We start from the raw sequence: 27,915 nt of genomic DNA, 5'->3' as shown, positions 1-27,915 counted from the left end.
TGACTGATGACACCCAGATGGGAGCAAAATGTTGTATTTGCTTGCCATTGGGTATACAATCGAGCTAGTCACTCACAATCTGTACTGTAATTCACTGATTCAATGTCTCTACTGCTAGACTTTTGTACAGTCTTTGGCATTGGTTTATCTAGAACTGTTGCACCAGAGAACTTGAAGTTGATAAATGGAAAATGTGAGTGTGAGCCTATTGTTTCTTCCACTGGATGAGGCCTGTATGGACGATTGTAACTCTGCAGGGGTCAACAGAGACATCTGTATTGCAGAGCTGTTGTGAACTGAATTGAGCTGAAGCATAGAGCAGTTATTGATTGATTGAGCTGAGCTGAACTGTAGGGCAATTGTGGGCTGAACTGACCTGTAGTGCATAGCAGTTATGCTCTGAACTGAAAAGTATTGTAGCTGTAACTGTATTGTAGCTGAACTGATGAACTGAACTGATTTGAGCTGTATTTAAAGGTGCTGTGGACTGAACTAGGCTTTATTGCAGAGCTTTTGTGAGCTGAATTGAGCTTTAGTCTATTGAAAGTGATTGTCATTGTGATGCACAGTAAAGCAAGCACAGCACACTGTGACAACAAACTGTGTCCTCTGCATTTAACCATCACCCTTGGTGAGCAGTGGGCATCCATGAAAGTTGCATGGGGAGCAGTGTGTGGGGACGGTACCTTGCTCAAGGGGACCTCATTGGCACCTTCATGGTTTGGCATTTGAATCTGCAACCCTTCAATTATGAGTCCTCTTCTTTGCCTACCAGGTCACAAGTTGTTCTGAACTGAGCTGAGCTGTATTGAACATGAGTTTTTATTTTCCACAGCTGCTCTAATTCCCTAGTGTAGTTGCATTAGTTGGGGAGAAAGATGACTTGCTGACTGTTCCAGAGTGGACCCAGCTTTGTGTCCAGGGTTCCAGACAACTGTAGTGGTTTGCCTGGGGTGCATACACAAGTGTGTAAGACTGCCTTAGGATGTATAGATAAGAGTACTGCAGCCTGCTGTGTGCCTGATGGCTGACTAGATGCTGATAATGCTGGTACCAGGAAACGGAGGAACAGCAAGAGTGGTCAGGGTCAGCCATGACCATTTTCCTTGCACCATTGCTTATTGTGCCACCACCCTGACCTTCTGGATGGGGACATGAGTCATGCAGCAATTTGTTTGAATAGTTTTTAAGTGAAGTTTCAGATTTTGGTTATCATTCTTGAGATCTTTATCATATTTCAATATTTTTATAATCCTATTTTCTAAAATATGTGCATACTATTTTATCAATACAAATGTATTTTGTGGAGTAAAAATCATGGTACATGCCAATTGATTCATGCCAATCCATGCATAGCGCACATCCTTCTTGATAAATCATTACAACCGAGGTATAGAAGTCTTTACTATTGCACTGAAAGCAGAAAAAGAATGAAGCTGTTAATGTATTCAGGTGCAGAGAAAGAGAAAGGTCCCGTTTGGCACCTTGTAGGCACCTCCTGATTGCTGTGTAGTAAATTGTGTGTATGGATCAGATTACCGTGGGTATGAACAGCATTGGCATAACTTGGTGAAAGTTTTACACTTTCCTAGTGATGTGTTTAGTAGGTTCAACTGAAATCCTTCTAATGGGTTTACCTTAGTTGAACAATTCAAAATGACTTGCATTTGGGTTAAAAAAATGGACATGAAGATCGCAACATAAAATATTAAATAAATTTCTTCATCAAACAGAGACAATTGTAAACTTTATGAATTTTAATTTTATTAAACCAGATGATTCAGCGCCAAGCACCATTTGCCTCCAGGCGAAGTCTGGAAACAGGCAGCCCTGCAGAGACTGAAAACTGGTCCTCGTCTGTCATCAGTCTCCCACTGGGATGGCATGTTATGGCTGATGCAGCATGCCACCGTGGCGTGTGTGAGACTACACAAGATGTTATATTTCCTCTTGGTCTGATAACAGTGCCAGAAATGACATGGCTGAATATGATGGCGGTCATTGCCCTTATTTAAGTCAATCTTTTTCATTGTTTAACCTACAATGTTACATCAATTAAAGCATTTATACTTTTATCCTGGATAACATCTGCTGTACACGATTACACACAAGGTACTCGTGACTGAAATATAACAGCATAAACAATAATAGCAGCCATAGGCATGTCTGAAATAATGAAGCTAACAATGCAGCCTATAATCTCACAATACGTTAAGTCGATAAAGAAAGCTATTTAATAGTATATAACCCATATAACAAACATCGCCTGAAATCCTGGCGGCTTAACATCATTTAAAATGAATTATGATGTCATTTATTCTCTGTCACAGCCTGATTTCTTCTGCTGCAACGCGGGTCCGCACTGACAGGAGGTGCGTGCACGATCTGAGCAAGAGCATCCGGCTGCAGCCACCGTGAGGTGGAAACGTGATCTTCACATTACATGGAAACACATGACCTCCATCCTAAGCAATCTTTATTCATGGTTAGGGTTAGTTTTATGGTCAGGGTCAGGGTAGGGTTTAGTTAGGGTTAAGGAAGCGGTGGCCTAGCGGGTAAGGAAGTGGACCAGTAATCAGAAGGTTGCCGGTTTGAATAACTGTGCACTGGGTGCTGTGGTGTCACTTTCACTCCACTTCAGGGTTAGACGTGGAGGTGACCTGTTCCCAGCTACATTTACATTTACATTTACTGCATTTGGCAGACGCCTTTATCCAGAGCGACTTACAACATGTATTCAAGTTACCATCGATGAAGAGATCAATTCTGGTTCACTAGGACCCCAACTATGAATACAAACTTTTTATTCACTCTGTTGTAGATTCTGTACACAAGTTCGACAATAAGAAAGTTACAATTTAATCTAAATATTCTTTAAAGAGGAAGGTCTTGAGCTGTCGTTTGAAGGTGCTCAGTGACTGAGCTGTTCTGACCTCGAGGGGAAGTTCATTCCACCACCAAGGGGCCAAGACGGAGAAGAGTCTAGATGAATGTCTTCCTTTGAGTCGTTTCGACAACAGTGAACAGGAGCTGTATCAATGCTAAGGACGTGTACAAATACTCTGACATCCTTATACTGTAAATCAATAGCTATCCCTTTCTGGGATGTTTCAGAAGAGCAGGCAATGTTCAGAAAGATAGAAAGCTATCAGTCCAGGTCCCTTTGTCTGAGTCTGTCAGAAGGCAAACAGAGGGCCACAGTCTCTGTATAAGCACATTCAATAGTGCACAGTCAATAGTGCTCAACTGGACTCTTTCAAGGGCCAAAGATCAGAAAGAAGAAGACAGTAGAATGTAAATTTGTTTAAGAGAAGCGGCCGTGTTGTAATTGACTTTGCATTCAACAGATGCCCACAAAACACAACATTTTATTTGCCTTTATTTGCCTTTTTTATTTTTATTGTATAACCTTTATTTGCCTTCCATTAGGCTGTGTAACAAAATAAATAATTCTCTTACATCCACAGCCTTTTGGAACATGACTGGTCACTCGAAAAACCCATGTTCTGTACTCTTCAGCCTCAGGTGTTTGGCAACTAGAACATTTTTGAAAGTTAGCACTTTTTTATTAAGCATTGAAAACAACATTACTTATTAGAAGATCACAAATATGACCATTAATGACTATAAAACATTTATCCAATGCTTTCATTTCCTACACCTACTTACAAGCATTCATTCTTGCTGCATTGTGACCAAAAAAAAAAACACCTCAAAATGTCACAGCTGTCAGGTCATTTTCCGGTTTTCCTTTATGACTAAGTGATGGGAGGTGCCTTCAGATTTCATGCTGATGGTGAAAAAGCTCCTCAGCTCTGTCCACACATCCTGACCCTTCAAGACCTTGTTCTCCATTAGCATTCCTCTCAGCAGTCCTGTAGAATATTATGGCTTCGGTAGATCCATTACTTTTGCTGTTGGATTTATTAAACCGCATCTTTCAAAAAAAAATGTGGATAAAGATCTCCTCTGTGAAAAAGTCCTTCATTTCTCAACTACTCAGACTCATTACTGTCCCATTTTCAGTGTTCTCCTGCATCTAATGGTAAGTCAATGCTATTGACAGGGATGCTCACAGCAGCCATCTTGTCCTCCATTCAGTAACCCAGAATTTGAGAAGATATAAGAAAGAGTCGAAAGTGTTGAAATGGGTGCTTTTTGTCATCTGTTCTAAAATCGGTGTGTGCACAAAAGCCCTTTGAAAATGGACTGTGCATCCACACATTTACACATCCCTATCTGAGAGGAGCATCTCTGCACCCGATGTGTTTGGAACATACCGCTGTCCACCTGCCCATTGTTGTTTCCTCGGATAATAGTGAACACGGGTGTATACGGAATTTTAAATGACCCTTCTGAGTCACTACTAAGATGTGTAAATGTGGTTCAGGCCTGCTCTCAGGCCTGAATCTCTAAAAAGGCCATGTTTGTTTCCCTTCTCTGATTCTGTCCTTTTCTTCACTCCCTGTGCATGCTTGTTATCTCTTTCTTTTTATTTCCCCCCTCCACTCTCTCCCTGTTTATCCCTCACTTACTATTGATCCTTCTGCATTGCCTCCATTCATCAGTCCTTAATAGGGCTACACGTGTCCTCTTAAAAGCCAGCGATTTGAATGTTAATGGGCAATGCAAACTGCTGCTGCATTTCTCTGCAAATGAATCCTTGGCATGCCGCATGTCTCACTCCCATGTCAACGGAATGCATATGTCTAGTATAAAAGTTATCAGAATTTAGTTTAAAACATCAAAATAATTATTTCTCTTTTTTCACTCCCTCCTCCACTATCTCCATTGATTAAAGTAAAAAACTATTATCTCAAAACATCTAAAAAAGTAGGCGTGGTTAACGCCATAACGCCACATATTGTGTTTTATAACTGTACCTCATTATTTCAGTTGGCGAACTGAAAAGTAGGTCTGTAGGTATCACATGCTATTTCTACACTGCTATTTACTACACAAGCAACAAGCAGGGTCAAAACACACCTAACAGACCTACAGCATCTGACCTTTCTCTCCAGCATACAGCCTTCCTGTCATGGATACGGTTTAACTAAATTACTATAATCAACTTTTAATCACTGCTATAAGCATTAATTCTTCACAATGCGCAGAGGTGAAAGTTCAACAATGTTCATCTTTGACCATGGAGTTTGCATAGGTTCGCGGAGTGTCGCTTTGCTGCTCTTCATAGAAAAAAATGGGATTCAGAGATGCGATGGACATGTTTGGTCTATGAAGGCCTGTAATGCTCTCTGTTGATGGGAATTAGCCTTAGCAACAGAAACTTTAATTCATATATATGGTCTTCCCTGTGTCTGAATAGGTGTGAACTGGTCTATCTCCCCCTGTCTTAAATTCGCAGCATTGCGGTCAGTCAGTTATCAAACCTTTGACACCTGTATGTATGTTTTATTCACTCCATTGTACTTTCATCTTTACAGGAAGTCACACTTCAACCATATTCAGCCATCAAAAAGAAATAATCATTAATTTAATATTAATCACATCATACATGTTTTACCATTTAATGAATGAAGGTCAATGCCCTATTTGGGATGTTTGTGGACAAGCTATTTTTTAGAATGCAAGTTACAGCAAGCTGATCTGTAGAAATCCAGTGTGGCCAGAATTAAACTCTACAGCTCTAGACACTGGTTCCACAGCTAATGAATGGTGATTTGCTAACCTTCTCTCCACTTGGGTACCCATGGCAAAAACACCAATGGCCACAGTGGTCACAAAAAAAATGTAGAGAATGATTTTAGAGCTTATGCAGATGACGTGAACAGAGTGGTGGCACCTGTTGTGACCGATGCCCAAATCCTCCAGGTGATTGGCGATACTGATCTGCAGCTGATTAAAAAATGGAGGTCATAATAGCAATACCTCACAATACCTTGCGACGAGTGCAGCACCCGGTTGCTCGTTCGTGGCAGGCACATGACTGTAGTCACGTGACAGGCTGTTTAGCTGATGTGAACAACCCATATTGGGAAAGTGTGCCTAGGTGTCTGATTTTATACTGTTGTGGCCAAGGAAGTGATTGTAACACCTGAATTCACTGATTTGTGGTAACAGTGGGTAGTGGGTAACACAGTTGCATATGAACCAGAAGACCCGGGTTCAAATCCCACTTACTACCATTGTGTCCCTGAGCAAGACACTTAACCCTAAGTTGCTCCGAGGGGGGACTGTCCCCTGAAACTACTGATTGTAAGTCGCTCTGGATAAGGCCGTCTGATAAATGCCATAAATGTAAATGTAAATGTGATTTGAATGTCAATGCTGGACAAACACGCAAAATTATACACATGACCCATTAATAGCAGGAGTTTCTGACATGATCAGTTCATGAGACCAGTCATGGTATTTGGATAAAAGAGCTAAAGAAAAAAGCCAGACCAACAGTTAGTTTAGGACATTACTCAGCTGCTAATAAACAAGTTTATGATTGGTAATCCTTCTTCTAAATCCTTCCTCTCTGTGGAGCCTGTTGATGGGTGGTAGCAGAGCAGCTGTCATGCTGCATTATCTTACGTCAAAACCACATGACAGCTCTTCACTCTCAGCTAATCGATCTTTCTTTCTTTCTTACTGTTGATCTTTATCATTCCCAGCTCTTCAAATACTTCTGCTCAGCTTTTTCTGTGACTCTTTTTCTCTACTCTTTCCCTTCATCATCTCGCCCAATCTTCTTTCCTTCTCATCTGCTCCTCACTTTGCCACCTGCTGTCGTGTTATTTTTTTTTAAATCCAGACTTTTTTCTCCTGGCCTTTTGTTCTCAGCATTATAAGCTTGTATTTCTGCCAATCCCGTCTTCGTTATCTCCTTTTTTTATTCTTCATCTCTGTCCCACCTGCTCTCTCTGTTCTTTTTCCTGCAGTAGTGTGTGCAGATGCCCATGCTGGCGATTGGGAGTTTGTCCGTAGGGGGCTCAGATCAGGGCGCAGAAGCAAGTTGCTTCTCAAGCTGCCTTAATGACAGCCAAGATTAATGGGTATCATGATACGGTGTACGAAACGCCCGTCCTGCCTCTCGTCATACATTTTCCCCTTCGGTCTTTTTAACAGTTTCCTGAGGCGCTTCCCGCCATGTGCTGATCGGGGGTACAGGAAGAGCCCCTGGGACGAGCCACGGTGAGATTTGGGGAGTGTGACGGCGGGTGAGGTGGAGTCGTGCAGGTGGGGACAGTGACACTCAGGACAGCGCAGCAGCAGCAGCGACAACAGCATGGCCACGATAGAGACCGAGCTGACAGACCAGGCTGAGAGAGCCACACCAGGAGTGGGTAAGTCAGAAACACGTCTCCCTTTCTTTCTCTCTGTCTCAGAGTTTCCCTCTCTACCATGTCTGTCAGTATGCATCTTTTTCCCTGCATACCTGATGCTCTCTTCCTCTTTCTTCTCTCCAGCATTCTCTCACTCTCGTCGCTTGCCCTTACTTTTAACAGCGATCCTCTTCAATATTTCATGTTTTGTTTTCCCAGTTTTTTTTCTGCTTTGTTTTTTCGCTTTTCTCGCCATCATCTTTCCGGCTCCCATTCCTGCCACTGCCCTCTCTCCTCGGATGCAATTAAAAGGACAGGAGCCCACAGTGCATTTGCTAGCATCATGGCTAATAAGGCTCTGCAGCACAAAGCAAACCGCCACAACATCCATCATATGGGGTGAATGCAAATGAGCGTGGTGGTGTCAGAAGTACCACCGGGGCCCATGCCCAGTCTTTCTTCCATGAGGACCACAACTGCAGAGCCCAAGCCGATCATACAGGCCGGATTGATTTTACAGACCTCGTCATTAAAAGCAAAGCACTTTTTCATCTTTATCGTCTCTTTATTGCAACACCACACACACACTGTTCCCTCCCTAACCCATTGTGAGCTCGGAGGAGCTGAGAAATGATTGACAAAATATTATTTGCTATTGAGTGCAGGCTTTCATTTCCTCTTGTCTAGCCCCAACACTAACATTGCGATCTAAAGTAGTGTGATGGATGGCTATGGACGGCTGTAATGATCTGCACCTCCACATGCAGGTTTGGCACGGTGGGTTTTATTGGAATCGGCGCGTACTAGACGCAGCACCAAAATCAAAACACATTCATTGCAGTGGGCATGGAGCTGAAGCGATGCTGACAACCGCACCTCTCCAATCTCAAGGTGCATTTGTTTATCTCGACACATTGACAGACGGGAGGGTTGCGGTGCATGAGTAAGCATGTTTAACATGTCGACAGCATGCATTAAGGTGACCTAGAAAAAGATCCCCCATGCACACACCCATGTATATGGGCCACGGCTGCATTCCCATTTACGCTCAAATTTTGCAACTTGAAACCAGGACTGGATAATACACACGGTTTTGGAGAGAGACGAAAAAAAGGTTTTTACGATGGCACGAGGTCATATTTCAATGCCTGTCAAATTACACCACTGAATGGAAACAGGCAATTCTCAGTTGTTTTATGAATATTAAAAAAGTCTTAAATTAAAATGCAGCTGCTACGTCCAGTCAGGGTCGAGGTGCAAATTAATTGCCTTGCCCCCTTTTCACCCAACCGTTCAAACAACTGACAAATTAACAGTTCCATTTACTCCTGTTTGGGCTGCACAGCTCTCAGCATCAATCTAGTAGAGTGTCCAAACATGTAGCTCCTGCCCTGAGCATTTCAGTTAAAAGTTAATCAACGGGCCTAATTGCATCCCATCACACAATTAAGTATTGACCACAAAATATCATCTCTCTGGGTTCTCAGACAGTAGCAGGCCCCATATCCTCACATTCAGCCACTTTCCATAATGGGAGTGTGATTTGATTGAATCGGTAAGTGCAGGTTTCTTGGTGCTGTTGTGTAGAATATTGATTCCCCCACAAGCAAATAATCAGACGCAGCCTTTTATGGCTAAATGGGTTCCATTGTCAAAGTTAAATAGCGTTCACAGAAGAATGATGATGAATATTGTTGACGGGCTTAGCATCAGTAATGCAATATGTATTCATGAAGGACAGATTTGCTGCAGATGATGGTGATGATGTTCATGATCTGAAACGATGATACAGTAGTATCCTACTTTTTTTTTTTACAGCTCTAGCTTGAAATAGCCCATTTTTTCCTTTTTGCAAGTGTGCAAAATTTGCAGAGAAGCAGAATAAAGTCTGTGTCATTACATGTTAACATTCCTCCTGCTTTACGCAATCATGCATGCAGTTCACATAGTCACATGGAAAGAGGTTAAGCGCCTGTCTGAAGACAGTGAATATCTTAGGCATATTCATTTCCTTTGCATTTACTGCCTGCTCGCAGTAAAGCATAATTTGCCATTCACTGTGGTTGTTCAGGTTTTTTCTCTATTTTTTGTCACCCTGCGACATTGCTACATGCTTCCATATTTCTGCCACATAATCATAGGAATATTGGTCTAATAAAAGTTTGCTGGTGTTGGTACTGGGTACTTTATGGACTTGTAAATAAAGTCCAGGAACTATATTAGCCCAGCACAGGTTGCTACACCCTCTGGGACATATGGTCTCAGTAGTCATTAGGACAGTTTCAGTGCCTAATTATTTTTACATTAAAATGCCAATAATAAATGTCTGCTGAATTTTGGCAAAGCACATATCCACAGAATAAAGCCCAGTTTTTTTACCTTAACATCCCATAAATAACTGAGAACACAATATCACCTGATCCTCAAAGTTACTGTCAAACAGAAGCCCTCAGTGGATAAAGGGTTTGGGGACTCAGCTCCACCAAGACATCCCATAATCCTCTGAGGTGCCACAAGCTGGCAGGAAGCTACCCCGATGGCAACAAAATTGAAAGCTGGCAGAGATGCGGACATCTGTCTGCTTTCGTCATGCGTGGAACTGCCCTTTCCCACTCATGAGTCACATGAGACAGGCTTAGGGCTCTGAAGAACTCATTGCTCTGACGTAATAAGGCAAATATGCTCATGTGTCTACTGAGCATTTAATGCCAAAAATATGAAACAGCACAAGTGGCTTAATCCTCCAATAAACCCATCATGTGTCTCCTGACATGTGGAGTCTGTGGGTGTATGTCATCAGCACAACTGTTTGAATTGTATTCTATTAAAAATGTACGGAGGAAATGCCAGACCCACAGAGAACATGCACAGGTAAACACTGTCATGTTTATAGGTAGTCTGTCACCGTATGATGGTAATCTGGCAACAAACTGTCTTTGCTTCAAACTGATGCCAGACCAATGACTGAAGACTATATCTTGTCTACTGGGTGGGAAAAGTTTAAATGACGCTATTTAAACTACCGCAGCACTGTACCCAATGGCACAGGGTTATGCCCGGGGCAGGGCAAAGTACTTTTATTTTGCGTGTGTATATATATATACATATAGAGTGGGCCATTTATATGGATACACCTAAATAAAATGGGAATGGTTGGTGATATTAATGTCCTGTTTGTGACACATTAGTATATGTGAGGGGGCAAACATTTCAAGATGGATGGTGACCATAGTGGCCATTTTGAAGTCGGCCTGTCACGTCCATGCAGGCATGACGCGGCGGGTAAACGGAGAGGAGGACGAAGAATGGAGGACACTTTCACCTGACATCACAGGACAGGGGAGACATCCGAGACGTAGACACTGGTGAACACGGAACATAACTTCAAAGACCTGACAGCGGACAGAAACGAACAGGGCAGCTTTATACAATTAACACAGGTGAAAACGATTAGGGAACATTTCGCAGGACAACAATGAAACTCCGGTCCGGATCCTGTTCCGGACCGGAGTAACCCCCATTTTGGACCGGATCCTGACAGAATCCCCCCTCCTATGGCACGACACCTGGCGGGCCAGAAGAAGCGGTCCATGAAGGAGGGAGGATAGTCCAAAACACAGTCTTAAATGGTCCGAGTGGACAGGAGGAATCGAACGGAATCGATTCGAGTGAACCAGGATAGAAAAGATGAGCAGAGATGAATGATTAATGACTGAATGAATGAATGGTCCGGTATTCACGATGGACGAGCGGCGGTTCTCCAGCGCAGACGGCTTCGGGCCAGTGTGGTACCGGCACCTCGTCCGCCGTCCGCATGCGTCCGCCGCTCCCTGTCAGTCTCCGGCTCGCCCCGCTGAATGGCCGCTCCTCACCTTCAACGCCGCCAGACACGGGACTGAGAGGCAGGGGTCGGGACCCTGCTGAAAATGAAGCCATGGAAGGCCAGGGACAAGGAAGCTGGCGGCGTCCTCCCGGCAAGTCGCGGCTCCTCCGATCAGCGGGGCTGCGTCAGGTGGCGTCCAAATGTGGGTCAGGTCTTTCTGTCACGTCCATGCGGGCATGACGCGGCGGGTGCACGGAGAGGAGGACGAAGAGTGACGAGGAATGAAGGACGCTTTCACCTGACATCACGGAACAGGGGTTTAATGGTGAATCACAGGACAGGGGAGACGTAGACACTGGTGAACACGGAACATAACTTCAAAGACCTGACAGCGGACAGAAACGAACAGGGCAGCTTTATACAATTAACACAGGTGAAAACGATTAGGGAACATTTCGCAGGACAACAATTAAACTCCGGTCCGGATCAGGATCCGGACCGGAGTAACCCCCATTTCGGACCGGATCCTGACACGGCCATTGGATCCAAACAATGGTGTGCTTAGTTTTAACATACCTTTATTCTTTCATGAGTTATTTACAAGTTTCTGACCACTTTTAAGGTGTGTTCAATGTCACCAACCATTCCCATTTTATTAAGCAAGGTGTATCCATATGAATGGCCCACTCTGTGTGTGTGTGTGTGTGTGTATATCCAGCCTGTATTTGAAATACTGCCTTATAAAATGAAACAGACTGAATGCTCAGGTTAGCTCCATGCATGTAATAAAATAAATAAATACAACCTCTAACCAGTTATTTATCTATCTATCTATCTATCTATCTATCTATCTATCTATCTATCTATCTATCTATCTATCTATCTATCTATCTATCTATCTATCTATCTATCTATCTATCTATCTATCAGGGGTGATGTTGATGCCACAGATGCCCCATTTGGAGTTCAGCATTGGTAAGTGCTTGTCTTTCCTTTTTTCATCTCTGGCTGGTTGGCTGCTTTCTCATGAACAATGATACCATCTCTGGTAGTTTCAGCCAGTGATTCACAAATCATACAGACAGCTCTGACTACAACCGAGCTGCTTGTAACTTCAAAGCTGCAGCTCCTTCGAAGTTCTGTATCTGTTGGATGTGTCTGAAGCTACGATTTAGATTTTTTGTCTGGATGAGAATGTCATCATCCTGCAGTTATTTTGTTTCTGCCGCACCAAGTGTCCATGGGTTTGAGTTGAGGAGAGTATTGCCCAGACATTGCTCAGCCAAATCTCTAGTCTTGCTAGAGCTTACTGCCAGTCAAGAAATTAGCAAGAAATGACAAAGACAAAGACTAGCCAGAGATGGAGTTTTACCCATGTTGCACTCTGTCTCCTGACTAATAATCAGAGGCCACTCCCTGGACTCCATACTACATTACCCCCCTCATTTGCATAGTAAATATACATGTTGCTTTGATACTTTCTTAATTCTCGTCTAGAATACAGATATATAGTTAGATACAGCTGGACACACAATACACACCCAGTGTAAAAAAAATTGCCTTTGTAAGTGTTTGGCTTTGTATTCTACCTTTTCAAATAAATGTCAACACTGAGCAGACTGCAGTCTATTAGACAATTTCAGTGACTTAGAATGGACAAGGCAATAAACACCCCACCATGAAGACTTGTCACATTGGGCTGGACATGGCGAGGAAGGAGGACGCATAGTCACAACATCACAGGACAGGGATTTAATGCATAGTAGACGAGACAGGGGAACATCACCACCATCAGTGTTGAAATTTATTTGAATAGGTACAATACAAAGCCAAACACTTGCAAAGGGTAATTTTGAGACTGCACTATAATCTGTGATATCTGACTGATACCTGTTTTGACTTTCCCTTGGAAGCAGGGTGTGTCTCTTACTGGATGTGAAATTTTGAACCGTGAAGTGAAGCATGAGATTAAACAACTAACCTTAAGGTAGTTTGGGGCATAATTAACCCTACTTCAGTATCTGTGATGAACACTACTGTGCTGAAGTGAAAGTTTTTCTCCTGACAAAATGTTATACTTACAAATTATTTCATAAGCGGTCCTAGCAAATCCATGTAACTCCAGAAAACGGAAACTCGTTTTTGTAATCATTATTATTCAGTGTCAGTCTTAGCACTGATTTAAATGAAAGCATTGTCTCGGTGTAAAAACAATAAAAGAGCATTGGAAGACTCATCATAAACACCATCTGCTGCCAAAAATGTCAAGAGATGACAAGAAATGAACATCAGATTAGATTAGAGGGGATGTTTCAGTTAGAATGAAACTTGTCCTGTGCAAGATTTTGCTGGTCTGTGGTCTTTGAATAAAGAGCTTAAAAAACACATTTAGTACACAGGGGTGCTAAAGTGATTAGAGGCATGATTTACAAGATGAGGTTGGCTGAACTGTTTTTTTTTTTTTGCCTCAAGCAAAGGGATGATTTAATCCAGGTATTCAAATAATCTAACAGGACTGGATGCCATAATAGCTGGCCATATCCAGAAACTAGTGGGGGAATACTTGTGAATAGAATAGCCTTAGCCTCCACGTACCTTTATTATGTTCTCATTACTGCATTATGCTAATTGTATGACTGCATCAAGTCTGTTTCAAAGGAGTTGAACAAAAAAAAATATTTAGGATTATGGTCAAAGCACCTCTTTGGGGGGATATGTTCTTCTACTGTCCTGATACTGGGGAACATTCTGTTCTCCAGAGACAGTGGCGTTTAAAAAGCACCACCATATGTACATTGACATGGAAAGAATTAATCTGATTTGCATTGTAGGTGTGGTTGAATCTGAAAGCAATTGCTCTGAAACACCTTGACTGGAATAAAACTGTTTAGACCAGACAGATTTAAAGGGATGGTGAATACGATAATACGGAGCATTTTTTTTTTTTGGTGAAGGTTTGGCATATGTTTTTTGAAAGTCTTGGGATGAGCTCAATGTTTTGGGAAAAGTTTTTCGACTAACTAAAAGACAAAATCGCAGAAGCATTTAGTTCCTTTTTTCCTATTTATCATATTAGGTCATAATTAATTGTGAAGAGAACAACCCTACCATCCAGCCATTGAGATTCCACTGCACCCACAAGGCTAGCCCCCAGACAAATTTCCAGCATCCTTATCTGTGCCTGGGAACAGTGAAATAGAATAATGGTGCCTTGGGGGCTGGATTAAGTCAAGGGAAGACCAGATGGGAGTCAGAAAACAAGAAAGATAGTGAGAGTAGGTGGTCATTCAGGTGGACACAACAGAGTCACTTGGGTGAGCTGAGGCTTTTGGAGAATTCGCATTAAATGCGTAAAGTTGTCCAAGCAGAGAGAATTTTGATCCATACGAGTAGCATGATGAGATGATCCATCTCTTTAATTTAAAGCACATTGTTCTTTACTTGTCACTTAAATCAAACTTGTAAACAATATTTTTTTAAATAAAGATTGGCTTGTACAGTATAAAGCAACCTGTTTGGTTTTGTTCAGGATAGGAATGCTGCATGCTCTGTCTTTGTAGGTTGCCTCAAAACTTTTACAGGAAAAATCTCTTAGAATTTGTCTCAGATTTGTTGGTTTCCAAAACCCTCTACAGTACAGGCCAAAAGTTTGGAAACACCTTCTCATTCAATGTGTTTTCTTACATTGGAAGATGTAAAGAAAGAAACAAGATATTCTGATTGGTCTGTCACAACTTCCTGTGGGTCAAATGTATAAAGCATGTTCATGTGTGGTAGCGGGGACTTTTTTTCTCAGCTGCTTTTCCATCGGAACTGGACCTTCTGGCTTTCGAGTCTTTTCTCTCCTCCCATTTTTCTCCTGGATCAGGTGATGTCTCTGAAGCTTGGTTCAGGCTGTTCTGTCTTTTTCTGTCTTTTCCTCCTGTCTTTTATTTTGGTTTTCTCTGTAACATTGGTACCTTTTTTACATACAATACTTACATGTAACTGCAATAATAATCTACTGGGGTTAATAAATTAGAAACATTTCATCCTTTTAACCTCTATTGTGCCATCTCTCTTTCTGCCAGGTAACATCAAGTTGAAGTGGTTTGAATACAGTGCTTTTGTGTGTAGAGAGAGAGATTTTTACTCTATTCTTCCCGGTTTTACAAATGGTGATCCCAACGTGATACCTTTGTTTGGATGTGGATCTGCGACCGTAAGTCTTTTTTATCTGAATTTTACTGTATAGTGTAAAAAAGACCATGTGGTGTGGGAGAAGAGAATAGAGTGTGTAGAAAAACTCTTTCTCCCTCCACACAAAGCACTGTATTCAATCACTCCAATTTGATGTTACCTGGCAGAAAGAGGCATGGCACAATAGAGGTTAAAAATGAACTGTTTCTAATTTATTAACACCGATAAATAATTATTGTAGTTACATGTGAATATTGAATGTAAAAAGGTACCAAGGTTACAGAGAAAATAAAAATGAGAAGAAAGAGTAAAGAGGGAGAAGAGAAAAAGAGGGGGGAGAGAAAGACTCAGAAGCCTTCCGGCTTCCGATGGAAAACCCCCTGAGCAAGAAAGCTCAGAGTCCCTTTTTCCACATGTGAGCAGACCTTTATACCCCTGGCCTACAGGAAGTTGTCACTGGCCTACAGGAAGTTTTCACTGGCCTACAGGAAGTTGTCACTGACCAATCAAACCTGTTGTTTCTGATGTCACGTCACCGGTGCCTCCCATTTGGGGAAGACAAAGAGGACGGCTGACACTTCACACGTTGCCGTCAGACAAAAGGCAGGTAAAACAGAGGTGCCGAATCTTCACCCACAACCGTCGACACAGGAATGTCACACCTCCCCCTGCAGACAGCTGTTATGCAACACAAAAGGCATGCTCCCGTGATGTCCATCCTTACAATAGAGAGGAATAGACTCTCTATACTTTAATTTAAATAAAAAGGATCTACGTATCCTAAAACGCCTGGGACCGTAGAAACCGAGGCATTTCTAAATCCAGATCCACTCCGACAAGGTAAAAATGAACATGGACTTAAGTCTGCAAAAACAAAAGCACAAAAACATCATGTCCGGGTGATGTCCCATCTTACAGACGATGGTTTGATCCCCTGAGTCGTCACCTGAGATGGTTTTCCAACAGTCTTGAAGGAGTTCCCAGAGGTGTTTAGCACTTGTTGGCCCCTTTACCTTCACTCTGCGGTCCAGCTCACCCCAAACCATCTCGACTGGGTTCAGGTCCGGTGACTGTGGAGGCCAGGTCTCTCCACATAACTCCACATGTGTTCATTCATAGTTTTGATGCCTTCAGTGAGAATCTACCAACGTAAATAGTCATCAAAATAAAGAAAATACTTTGAGTGAGAAGGTGTGTCCAAACCTTTGGCCTGTACTGTATATCACAATCCTGGTTTGCTTGTTTTTTTCCAGCTGAGATAAATTTTTTACACTCGTGTCCCCACACACACAATTACATCATGGAATTTTCGTGATGACAGGATGGCAGCATAGTGCTTGGAAAACAAAACAATAAGATCTTCAATAGTTTCCAACACTAATTAAGATTTTACGAGTACGTCTCATCATGAAGATGCAAGAGTGTTGTGATGTGTTTGAAGGGGGAACCAGACCGTCCTCAAGGCACAATTTCTGTCAAGACACTCTGTAAATGCAGCCCTTCAAGTAATTGATTGTAGATAGACGAGCATTTGCACTAATCTGGGAAGAGTGCTTTTTGGAAGGTAAAAGTGTGTGATCTTTGCCAGTGGAGGGGACATGAACAAAACATGAAAAAAATTCTGTCTGTGCCCTCCATCCAGTATTCATTCATGCTGCTTCATTTATTCATCTTCATATAATTTTCACATTTATCTGTCCTTTGAGCTGACACTCTGACGCATAGACAGATGTACAATGGAGCATTTGAAAATAAAAATCTTTTTGATATTCAAACAAATCAGAAAGGCCTACAGGCTGTGCAGTTGTTGCTCCAGAACACTTTGAAAATACCCCAATTAAAAAATCATCTGAATTTGTTTTCGGCTCTGATCAACGACAGCATTTCAGGATTGTCTGGTGAGCTAGAATTAAACATAAAATATTTAAATAACATCATTCACTTCTACCTAAATAAAAAAAAAAGATGCAAAATATGCACAGGGTTTGTGTCTTAAAAAATTCGTAAATTCTAAAATTGTCTTTGATTTGATTGTGCTGCACCATGTGAGGCTCTTTAACTACACTGACATATTCTGGCTTCACCGGCATAATTTTGGCTCTCCGCAAGAACTGCTTAAGGGGCAGATGTTCAGCAGGTGGAGAGGCATCGGCATTGTTCTACTTGTTGCCTGGTAACTGTGGCAGAGCGTTTATAGATGTAATAACTTTCGTCCCATCCATGTTAATCACATTCAGTTCAGCGTGGCATCACTATATGGCACTCTGCTTTAGGAACAAAAAGGCCGTCTTCTCGAATTGGTCACACATGCTTAGCCTTGACAGAACCGGCTTACTGACTGGCTGGGATAGATGCTCAATCCCATGAGGAAGGCAAGTTGGTAGATATTTTGCTACAAGTTGATTTATTTACGCTGTTCTTTTGCTGTACCAAAAGGCTGGCACTAATAACAGCTGCTTGATGCACAACAGCGGCACTCTATCAGCTTGGAGACAGGGACTTTAGCACCTGATCCTTTTGCCCACAGAAAGGCCACTTATTGTCAAAGAGACATGAGGTTGACGGAATAAGTCCTCTGAGGCGTGGACAGCATCCAGATCCTCCACCCCATGGAGATCCATCACTCATGACAGGAAGGCTCCTGGGGCAAATTGACAAATTCTGACAGTCTAGGCGGCAATTAAAACTTCATACGCCCTCATTATTCAGAACTCACATGCAAATCATTGCGCTTCAGCCTTTAGATGCAATTCCAACATTTAGATCCATAATAATGTTCATTATGACAATATGGACTAAATATGATTATATTTAGTTTGGTACTTCTTATCCAGCACAACTTTCACTACAGGCCAGAAGTTTGGACCCGATGCAGGTGATACATGTTAGCATTTTTTCTGGGAATATACAGAGGTTACAGTACAACAAACACAGCAGTGCAGCATACCACCATAACACAGTTGCCATGCAAACCCATACCATCCTGTTGTTATTATTTGCAGGCATTCGGGCTTCATGTAAATTGTAATCTCCTTGTGGAGATTATAAAATTAATCTCTGCAGTAGAAAGTAAGAGCTTCAAAAGTCATGAATTCTGAAAACATGCTGCTTATCTTCCATGAGATGCTATGACTTTTGATGTTATTTATTTATTAGACCTTGAGTATGTCCCAAACTATAAGTTACAACATCCTGGAGCAACTTTGTGTATACTGTACATATGGTTGACGTAAACTGAAGCAAGTGCAAGCTGTCCTTCCTTAAGTCATTATTTCATGCATAGACTTGCTGGTTTGCTTTTAACATTTTTTATTATCGATTTGTCAAAACAGTGCATTGATAAAAAGGGAAATGTCACCATTCTTTCCACTTGGATTTTGTATTACCTTTGCAGTTTCTGTATGAGGTAATAGAAGACATGTTGTAGTGTGTTACCAGAACATCCCTTCTACTATAAATCTAGAAAAGGTTAGATTTTTGGGTTATTGATTTGACATTTTTAGCCTTCATCAAAATGCACTTTGCTTGGTATGAAATCCTTTTCCTCTGCCCACTCTCAAAGTGCCCGTAAGTGAACTGTGCTCAGGTGGATCTCCAGCAGATGCATTTTGTGATTGGTTGCAGTGTCTGGCTCAAGCAACCTAAATTCTTTCAACCCTCAAAATGTATTCTTTTAGCAAAGAAAATTCAACGCTGCATGTGAGGGTTTGAGTTTTCATGGTCGAGTGAGGTGTGATAGAAGCTTGTGGTGGCAACATCAAGGAGCAGGGAGCATCAAGGAAAGAACATCAAACAACAGTGAAGCAATAAGAATGCAAAACAGTATCATCAAATGAATTAAATCATGGTAGTAAAATAAAAGTATAAATATAAACAGTATAATAAAAATACGCATCAGCAATGTTTAGTTGTTGCCCATGGCAACCCTTTTGCTGCTTGCCAAATATTTTTTCAGAATTCATTATCATTTTGAGTTCATGAAGGTGCAGATATATTCCTGTTTTTGAATGCGCATTTCTGCATACACTCTTCATAACTGGAACTCAATTAGTAATTGAGTAACTGTTCAGTAAAGATAAAAATGATAAAATGGATTAAATATATGTAAATAAAGTCATTATAAAGATGTATTGATGCAGTGGTATTTATCATCAGTGCAAAACCACTCTCTGATCCTCCAGCACTGCTCGACTGGTAACACCATCTCTTAAGGTACTAAGGAAGAATTTATCTAGATTCTTCTCTGTCTTGGCTACCAGGTGGTGGAACGAACTTCCACTAGATGTTCGAACAGTTGAGTCATTAAAGATCTTCAAACGCAAGATTAAAACCTTCCTTTGTAGGAAATACTTACATGAAATGCTCTCTTCTGAAAAAAAAAAACTTTGGGTCCTGAGTTATTTAGCTAATGGTATTTACAAACCGGTACCTATTGGACATTTTAAAGTACTCATGTAAGTAACTCTGTGTCTGTGTCTGAGTGTCTGCCAAACACCTTAAATGATATATGGCAAACTTTGTGCATATGTGTTTTGTGTGCCCGGATGGGGTGGGGGTAGAATCTGTGTGTCCTTTTGTATCTGAGCATAATCCTAAAATCAGATGTTGAATAGGCACATGGTACAGAATCCACGATTGTGTGTGCAGGTTTTGTCTCATCTCAGGCTGGTGCTTTCATGTAATTTCTCTGATTTCTGTTAAGATCTGGGTACCGTGACAGAGTGCATTCTGGTTAATCCGATGAGCTTCAGTGTAAGAGATAAGACTTAATGTGGTTCAGATCGTTTTAGTGCAGATGACAGGTATTTCCATCCTGGATTAAGGTGGGAGCAACAGTACTTGTATGTTGTACTTTGAACGTGTTAAAGGTGAATGCCCTTTGTCAATGACTTTAGCACATATCAAATTTTGATCTTTTTACTCAAAATCCTGGGATTCCATCACGCATGGCTATGATGCAACGCAGCTGCCAGCATGTCCCAAAAGCATCTCTCCGCAAGAGATTGGGTTTGAGGACAGAAATTTGAAAATGCATTGCAGCAGAATTGTGTAGCAGCAATGCTCACAAGGAATTTAGCATCTTTAGCAATTCAGCAATATTTAAGGCCTTCTTTACCATTTGACAGGTGAGTCCAGGTATTTTGTTTAGGGTTTTGTTTCAGTAAACAGGTGAGGAAAAACATCAAACTCCCAATGAACGCTCAGTAATTCTCTTTAAGCTTTGGGCATCAAACCTGAAATTCACTGGGTCCTATTTTCCTCCAGAGTTATCGAGGGAAAATAGCAGGAAACAGGATCTTTTATTGCTCCTGAAAAAGCATCTCCTAGATGATGCAAACTTTGAAACTTTGGCTGCTCAGTCTGCGATGGCAGATGCAGAATGAAATCTGAAGCTGCTCAGATGCGCCACGCAGCTCCAGGCTGCTGCGCAAATGGGGAATTTATTACCTACCCAGCTTGTGAGAAATCCAATAGGCTGACTGCTTCAATGCAGTTTGGCCACATTCTGAGGGTCGGGTGCTACACCCTGTGACAGTCACCAGCAGCCCACACATTTGCCCATTTTGCTGCTGTTGGTGTAGTGTTTTAGTTAACAACTGTCACTGTCATTGTCAGTTTGCCCTGTCCTGACACAGGTCCGAAGGGATGAATCATTTCATTCTAGCGAAATAACATGCATGCCCGAGGTCACCAGTAGGCAGCGGTGTACTAGAGGGTAAGGAAACGGACCCAAAATTCGAAGGTGTGAGGTTGCCACTGAGCAAAAAAACCCTGACACAGATTCTGTATTTAACCCTTTTCTGTTGGCTCCCGTTGGTCTTATGTTGAATTCGGACCCCCACATTGCGTCTCACGGCCACGGTAAAGACTGCTTTTAATTCCCCACCATTTCCTGCAGCCCCACACCGGCGCGGCCACAGGATGCGGCCTCCTCCTCCTCCTCACTTCCCCCCTCCTGCTCCAGTCAGCTTCTTATCTACTCACATCAGTCCAAACGTCCCAGTCCCGCAAAGCTCCTCCACCGTGTCTGCAGCAGCGCCACCCAATGCCTCCCATGAGGGGAAGGGAAAATGTAGTCTCATTTTAGTCTCATCACAAAAAGATGATATTTAATCAGATCTCCTATTTAGCCCCTATTTTTATTGATTTTTTCCAGGCAAGACACACATAGCTTGACCACTTTCCTTCAGTGGACCAGTAATGAATAATTTTGTGACTTCCACTGTGTGACTGTGTTAATGTGCATTTTAGACTTACCTTTGTGTTTAGTCCTGAGTTTGGCACACGCCTGAGGGCTAGTCTGACTTTGGTCCTGTTTTGTTTTCCCTTTTTTTGGCCCACGTGCCATATTCCTTTGTGTTTGCTATTCGTAAATCCATTGAGCATGATGTCCTCATCAGCACTTCTTTTCCCCCTCAACGTTCACACGTGACACACTGCAAACACACTGCAAACACACAATTGAATAACACATAGACATATGTATTTAGTGATAAAAATAAAAATAAATAATGTGTTAATACATGTATTATGGTGCAATGCAAGGACTTAAAACATAAAGCATTAGCATCAACCACCACAATCAAATAAAAAACTCCTCCATATCTTATTGTGCCTGGCCAAGGGGAAGCAATGAATCTCCAATACATCTCCAAACATCTGATCATCCATTTTCAGCTTGTGTAACATGAATGATTTTTAATTCATTTATTTTATGTTTTTTTTATGTGATTTATTGTCTGACAGTTAATTGATGGGTGAAATTAAGTTTGACCATTTTGTTCACTTCTGTGCATTGAATTCAGATCCTTCTCCTAAGGCAACGTTTATCATTCATTCCTGCTCCAGTCTGTGTGGTTGTGCGTGTGTTCTTCTTAAATAATGCTCAATGTGGGAAGGTTTTAAATATTTCTTTCATACTGCAGGCTTCTGGTGACTTCTGGCGTCATTTGTCATTGTCCATGCATCCTGGCACTTCACTGTCCTGGGTGAAATGGTCACCCAGCAGTGAGATTCATTGCTGCTGGCTCTGCGTTTTATGCTTATATGTGTTGGCTGGCTCCAGCTGGATGAAGGTTGAAAGCTCTTCCAGACAAATGATCACCCCATACATCACCTCCTTAAACACATTTAATAACATGATAACTAATATGTACATATTCACCTCACCGTTTTGTGTCATTTACTGTTGGATTTACTTACATTGACCTCCAAAATGACTGGAACAGTCAGGAAATCCTGAGAAACATCCAGTCATCCGATAAAATAAAATTCATTTTAAATGAAATGTTTGTGTGCTTTCCTCATGTAGACCGATGACTCTGTGTCAACCAGCTTCAGGTAAACTGTGTTCACTGAAATGTTCAGGCAAACGTGTGTATGAATGGCAGAGACTGCACGCAATGTTTTTTTTATTTTATTTTATCTTTATGGGGGTGCATAGATGTTATGTAAGCTGTTCTGAATTTATCACCTGTTTAAGAACCTGTTCGATAAAACAGCATATTCCCCAGTTGTCTTGTGTAACAGGGTTAGCACAGTGTGACAACACTGATAGACAGCAGACAGTAACTGCTTGAGACATGTCTGTTCTCCTCATCTCAAGTGAGAATACCATCTGTGTGTATTTTTTTATTATATCATGTGAGATTTATGTAGGCAGCTCCTTTGGGTGTCAGCTTTTTGAGGGCATGTGTCTGTCAGCGAAAATGAGTGATGACCTCCTGTCACCTGCATAATTTTCACTTGGAATAATATGGAACTGCTTGTCTTTTCAGACTTTTGGTTAGTTTGGATGCAGAGCCTACCTGGAGAGTAGCTGGTAGTGTGAATGGTTAGGACAGTATCTGCCTGGCCTATTGATGACTGATGCTTGTGGGGTTGTTATGAATAAGTTTAAATTTAAATAGAATTTTATAAATATTCCCAATTTAAAATGATTCAGAGAATTGACTGCTTGGTGATAAAAACCATCACAGTTTTTAGGTTGTCCAATGTCCAAAGCAGTTTCCTGCAGTAGGCTAATAGATTAGTCATAATTATAGTCACCTCATTTCACCACATCTTTATTTTAAATAAATAATAATATTTTCACGTTCATACAGCTGAAGCCTCATTATAAAACCCATAATTAGTGCAGCGGTGGCCAGTCTGTTTCAGAATCAGATTTTTATTCGTGACTCACACCAGGAGAGAATGATTTAAATTGGAAATTGAGTTCACGTGAGGTTCTACTGCAAATGATTTGAACATTGACAAAGTGCAAACACGCACCTCCCTCCCTGTTGTCATTATGCAGCACTTTGAAGGCCTCTGTCTGATGGACGGCATGTAGCCATCCGGTCTGATGAACAGGGCTGTAGTGGCTGCGGCCTGAAAGAAGCGGATCCAGGGTTACCGCTGGTCAGCCTGTGTAAAACACTGCGCCCAGCATGCACTTCAGCATGTTGTTCATTAATCATTTTCTCTTCGCCTCGCTCCTAATGGCACGTAGTTAGGCAGGGCGGACAGTGTGTTGCTTTTCAGCCAGAGCAGGGCAGAAGCAGAAAGTTGAACATTTCTCCTCTGCTCTTTCGGTTATTTTGGGGGTATCACAAGCCATTGGGTTCCTTTGTGCAGATGTTCCCTGAGCTGAATGGTGAGTTTAGGACAGCACAGGCCTCTCCTGTTGGACCACACAGAGAACGTTTGGAAATGGTCTTTTTTCCTTTTATGAGAACAGGCAAGGCAAGGCAGGAAATCTGGAAAAAAAATCAAAGCATGCGATGCGCCCAAACAAAAAAAAAAAACATGTAGAATATGTGAATTTCTTTTTTTGCTGAATTGCCATTATTTAAGCCTACTAGTAAAACAAATTAAACATGTACATAATAAATAAGATTAATTTTTTCAATGTGCCAAGATTCAAAAATATATCGGCCATAAATATTTATTTAATCACTGCTAGTCTAGGGCTCCCAAAACAGGATTTGAAATACTGTAGGTCCAGCCGGATCGGAGCCGGTTTATATTTGTGCTGCTTGACCTCTACCTCCCCATTGGTGACAAACTGCCTGCACTACATCACATGACCCCATTCCCTAATGCAACCAGAGCTCCACTCCTAAATGTTAACACTGTCCCATAAATAAAATAAAAAAAGGAAAAAGGACAGCGTCACAAATCATGCCATGCTGGCGGAATGACAGGTGCACGCTGCTGGTTTCTGTGCTCAAACAAGGTAAGATGGGTGAAATCTCTCTCCTCCACGTTACCTTGAGCTCGCGACTGGGGGGCCGGTGTTTTATTGCTAAGATGCCTCTTGCTTTCCTGTTGCCCAGTGTGAGCTGGCAAGCCGCTGCCCGCGGTAGCCCTGAGACTCCTCATCGCTTGGCTGCTAATGTGAGGACACATTAAAGAAGTGGATTACACGTCAAAAGCAAGTTTTTGTCCTTGGAACTTCCTGATTGAGGACATCATTTGGTGTGTGGGGTCATTAAAATGTTTGATTATTGTAAGAGAAAAAAAAGTGTTGCGGGCTGCGTTTGACTCTCTGAAATGGTTGCCAGTTTTTTTTTTGTTTTTTTTGTGGTAGCTTTATTAAACTGAGCGATAGTTGCTTATGTTCGTTCTGCGGTTCGTCTGGAGCAATAAAAGGTCCCAGAGCTCCAGGATTACATGCAGATGCGAGACATAATGCCACATTTTGTGCCCTAATGCAGGCCTGCCCTTTCCCAACAGCAATGCATAAAGAATGACAACATATGGCAGCCATACTGCTTGCTGTTTTGATACCGGAATATTCCAATCTACATGAAAATCTCGGTGCTGGCACCCATTTCCAAATCTACTCAAGCGGTTCCCTCCAATACATATGGATGAATGCGTAGCCGAATTACGTTTTTTTTTTTTCCTGGTATTGACGCGACTGTTGTTGAATTCATTATTTTTTTTAAGGTGACTTCAGTCCCCCAAAACTTGGATGCATGACAACAAGAGCTTCCTATGCTTTCAAACTAAAGTAAAATAGGAACCACAATTAGAGAAAAGGAGATGATGTGGCAGATCACAACAGTATCACTTCCACAACTGGTCACAGGTCAAGCTTCACTACCTTTTTGAATGTTTTACTATTTGTTTCTGATGAATAGAGTCTCAGGAGGGGTGGCAGCTTGGTTGCTGTGTTGCAGTGGAGGAGTCTAGGGCTCTGGAGGGGAAGCTTCAGCTTCCTATGTAAGGACATCTGAGGGCAGCAGAGGTTTCCTGTGGTAGGAAGCTTGGCGAGGCGGGCCGGGACGCAGCTTAGCTTTCGCTGACGGAAAGCAGCCACAATAAAAATGACACATTACAGGGGTGGGGGGGTGCTAGGCCTTGGCTGCAAGATCTGAGGTAGCTTTTCAGGACGTCGGCTCATGTGACTTCCTGTTCATGAAGAACTGGGAGTCGCGGAGATCCCACAGTCCTGCCAGATGGAACGAGGCTGAGGCTTTTTTCTCTTTTCTGTCCACTTTTTGAATCTGGCTGATGGATTTCCTCGCTCTCTCCGTCTCTCCTGTCGTCTGTCAGCGTGCAGGGGGCTAGTGTCAGCACTCAGGGACGGGAAGCCCAACGCGGTGGTGCAGGTGGCCGTGCTGGATGTCCGGGAGCAGAGCCTGCTGGCCTTCAGCTGTACTGAGATAGTTCAGGTGAGACCCGCCACTGCATACACAAAGCCATCATCATGTCATCTAACGCTGTTTAACAACGTGATCCACTAGAGGGTGGCCAGACGGTGTTTTGAATCTTACGACTCTCATGAGAGACCAAGGGCGGAGTTAAAAACCGCTGCAGTCTCTCCCATTCTTACACGCATCCAGATACGAACACACGCCTGCTTTTTCCCTGGTAACACCCACACACAAGTGGTGTATTGGGCGACAGCTGCCCTTCTCTCCCGTCTTCAGGAACACCCCAATACACACACACCTCCTGCACTCAGCACTGTCCTCAGCACTCTTTCTGCCGCTGCTCGCTCCAAGCACACGGGCCACCCATCTGCCGTGAGCCGCACAAAGAGCGCTCTATTTTCCACTTTAAATTAGATTTGCAAGGTCCCTCTCAGCTTGAAGAGGACAACAGCTTGTAACTGCTCCAGAGTGAGAGAGAGTCTCTCACACTCTGTCTGCTGGTGGGACAAAGTGACAGGACTTTGGAGAGTTACAAGCGTGTGCTGTGTGCTAATTCGGATGTTAGCCAGCTTGGTCTGACAACTCCACATGAGCCTGCATGGGACGTTTCTTTTCCTGCACATCAGGATTGTGGTGAACAGCGGACATGGATTCCTGCTTCCGGATTTTAAAAAAGAAGGTATGTAAAAAAGAAGACTTACATCTTGGAACATCTTGAGGGGTTTCAGTTGGCCCAGTAATTCTGCATTTTAAACAAGATTTTTAAGACTTTTGACTGGGTGGCATGTACACATGCAGAAATTAAGCACATTATTTTATCTTGATTTAATGCCATGATGGTGTGAGCTGAATGGCAGAGAGATGGCACTCTTGTCGGCTTGATGTGAGGCTGCAGTTTGAATCAAACAAAAAGGTTTGCAGATGTTTTACTGGCCTGGCAGAAGTGTGTATTTGTGTGTGTGTGTCTTTTCACACTTATATGCATTTGTGTTCATAATATCTGCATGTGCACATGTTGGAGTCAGTAACCAAGTTTATTTATATGAGTGGGTCTGGCTGTGTGTGTGTGTGTGTGTGTGTGTGTTTGAAAGAGTGAGACTGCTTCAGCAGACTGGAGACAGCGAGGCCACCATTTGCCCGTGGTAATCCCCTCAGTGGGTAGTGGTTCAACAGCTGAGCTCCCCACAGCTTGTCCACTCAGCAAGGCAACTGGACCAACCAGCCACTAGGCCAGAACCGCCCTGTACCGATCAGTCAGAGAGATAAAGAATGGTAATGACAGGAAGCTTAAAATGTGTTAGTGAGTGGGAGGGAGACAGAGTGTAACAGTGTGTAGTGTTACTTGTGTCTTGGACTCCACTAGACCTCAGAAGGTCTACACTGTGGCATCTGGAAGCAAGCCATCAGCAGCTGGTCATTTAAGTCCTGTAGTCCGGTTTTTTCTTATTTGGGAAAAGTAAGAATTGTAGCTTAGTTGAACACCCCTCCCCAGGAGTGCTGTGGCACATTACTAACAGAACCAATATTGACCTTTTCCATACGTTCTGTTGGATTGGACACTCCACATGTACATCAATGAGCCATGGACCACCCATAACCTCAGCTGGTTCATTGGATCTTCTTCCTTAGACCACTTTTGTTAGGTCCATTAACATCCCACAAGAGCTAAAGTTTTAAATAAAACTTTTTATAACACACTTTGGCCCTTGTTAAAGTTTCTCAGATCTTCTTACTTCTCCAAAAATGTAATAATATATAAATAAATAAGGATATAAATAAAATATATTATCGTCTGTGCATTACTTTTCTTTCCCTAGATGTTCTCACAAAGTCAGAGTCACAAACATATAAATAGCCGAAGTGTGTATGATTGGTACATGTGAGGGGCCGGAGCCGTCTGGAGTTTATTCCCCTTAATCTGTTTGACTTTGGGAAAATCCCAATTGAAGCAGCTCAAAGTGGGGGATTTGATGTCACACTTGTCCCATATATTTGT

At 42.3% G+C, this 27,915-nt stretch overlaps 1 protein-coding gene across 3 annotated transcripts in view; it reads left to right on the top strand.

Annotated features, from left to right (window-relative positions):
- inpp4b (inositol polyphosphate-4-phosphatase type II B) overlaps positions 1 to 27,915 on the top strand; it is a 200,114-nt gene that overhangs the window by 60,429 nt on the left and 111,770 nt on the right. For all 3 annotated transcript variants that reach the window (XM_028976621.1, XM_028976619.1, XM_028976618.1), the window contains 3 exons: positions 7,075 to 7,292; positions 12,025 to 12,069; positions 25,819 to 25,937. In XM_028976621.1, coding sequence (XP_028832454.1) covers positions 7,235 to 7,292; positions 12,025 to 12,069; positions 25,819 to 25,937 — 222 coding nt within the window. In that variant the 5' untranslated portion in view covers positions 7,075 to 7,234. The remainder of the gene's footprint in view (positions 1 to 7,074; positions 7,293 to 12,024; positions 12,070 to 25,818; positions 25,938 to 27,915) is intronic.

This window comes from Denticeps clupeoides, chromosome 4 (genome assembly GCF_900700375.1).
Source record: "Denticeps clupeoides chromosome 4, fDenClu1.1, whole genome shotgun sequence".
Taxonomy (NCBI): Eukaryota; Metazoa; Chordata; class Actinopteri; order Clupeiformes; family Denticipitidae; genus Denticeps; species Denticeps clupeoides.
This window is presented reverse-complemented; position numbering and strand designations above follow the sequence as displayed.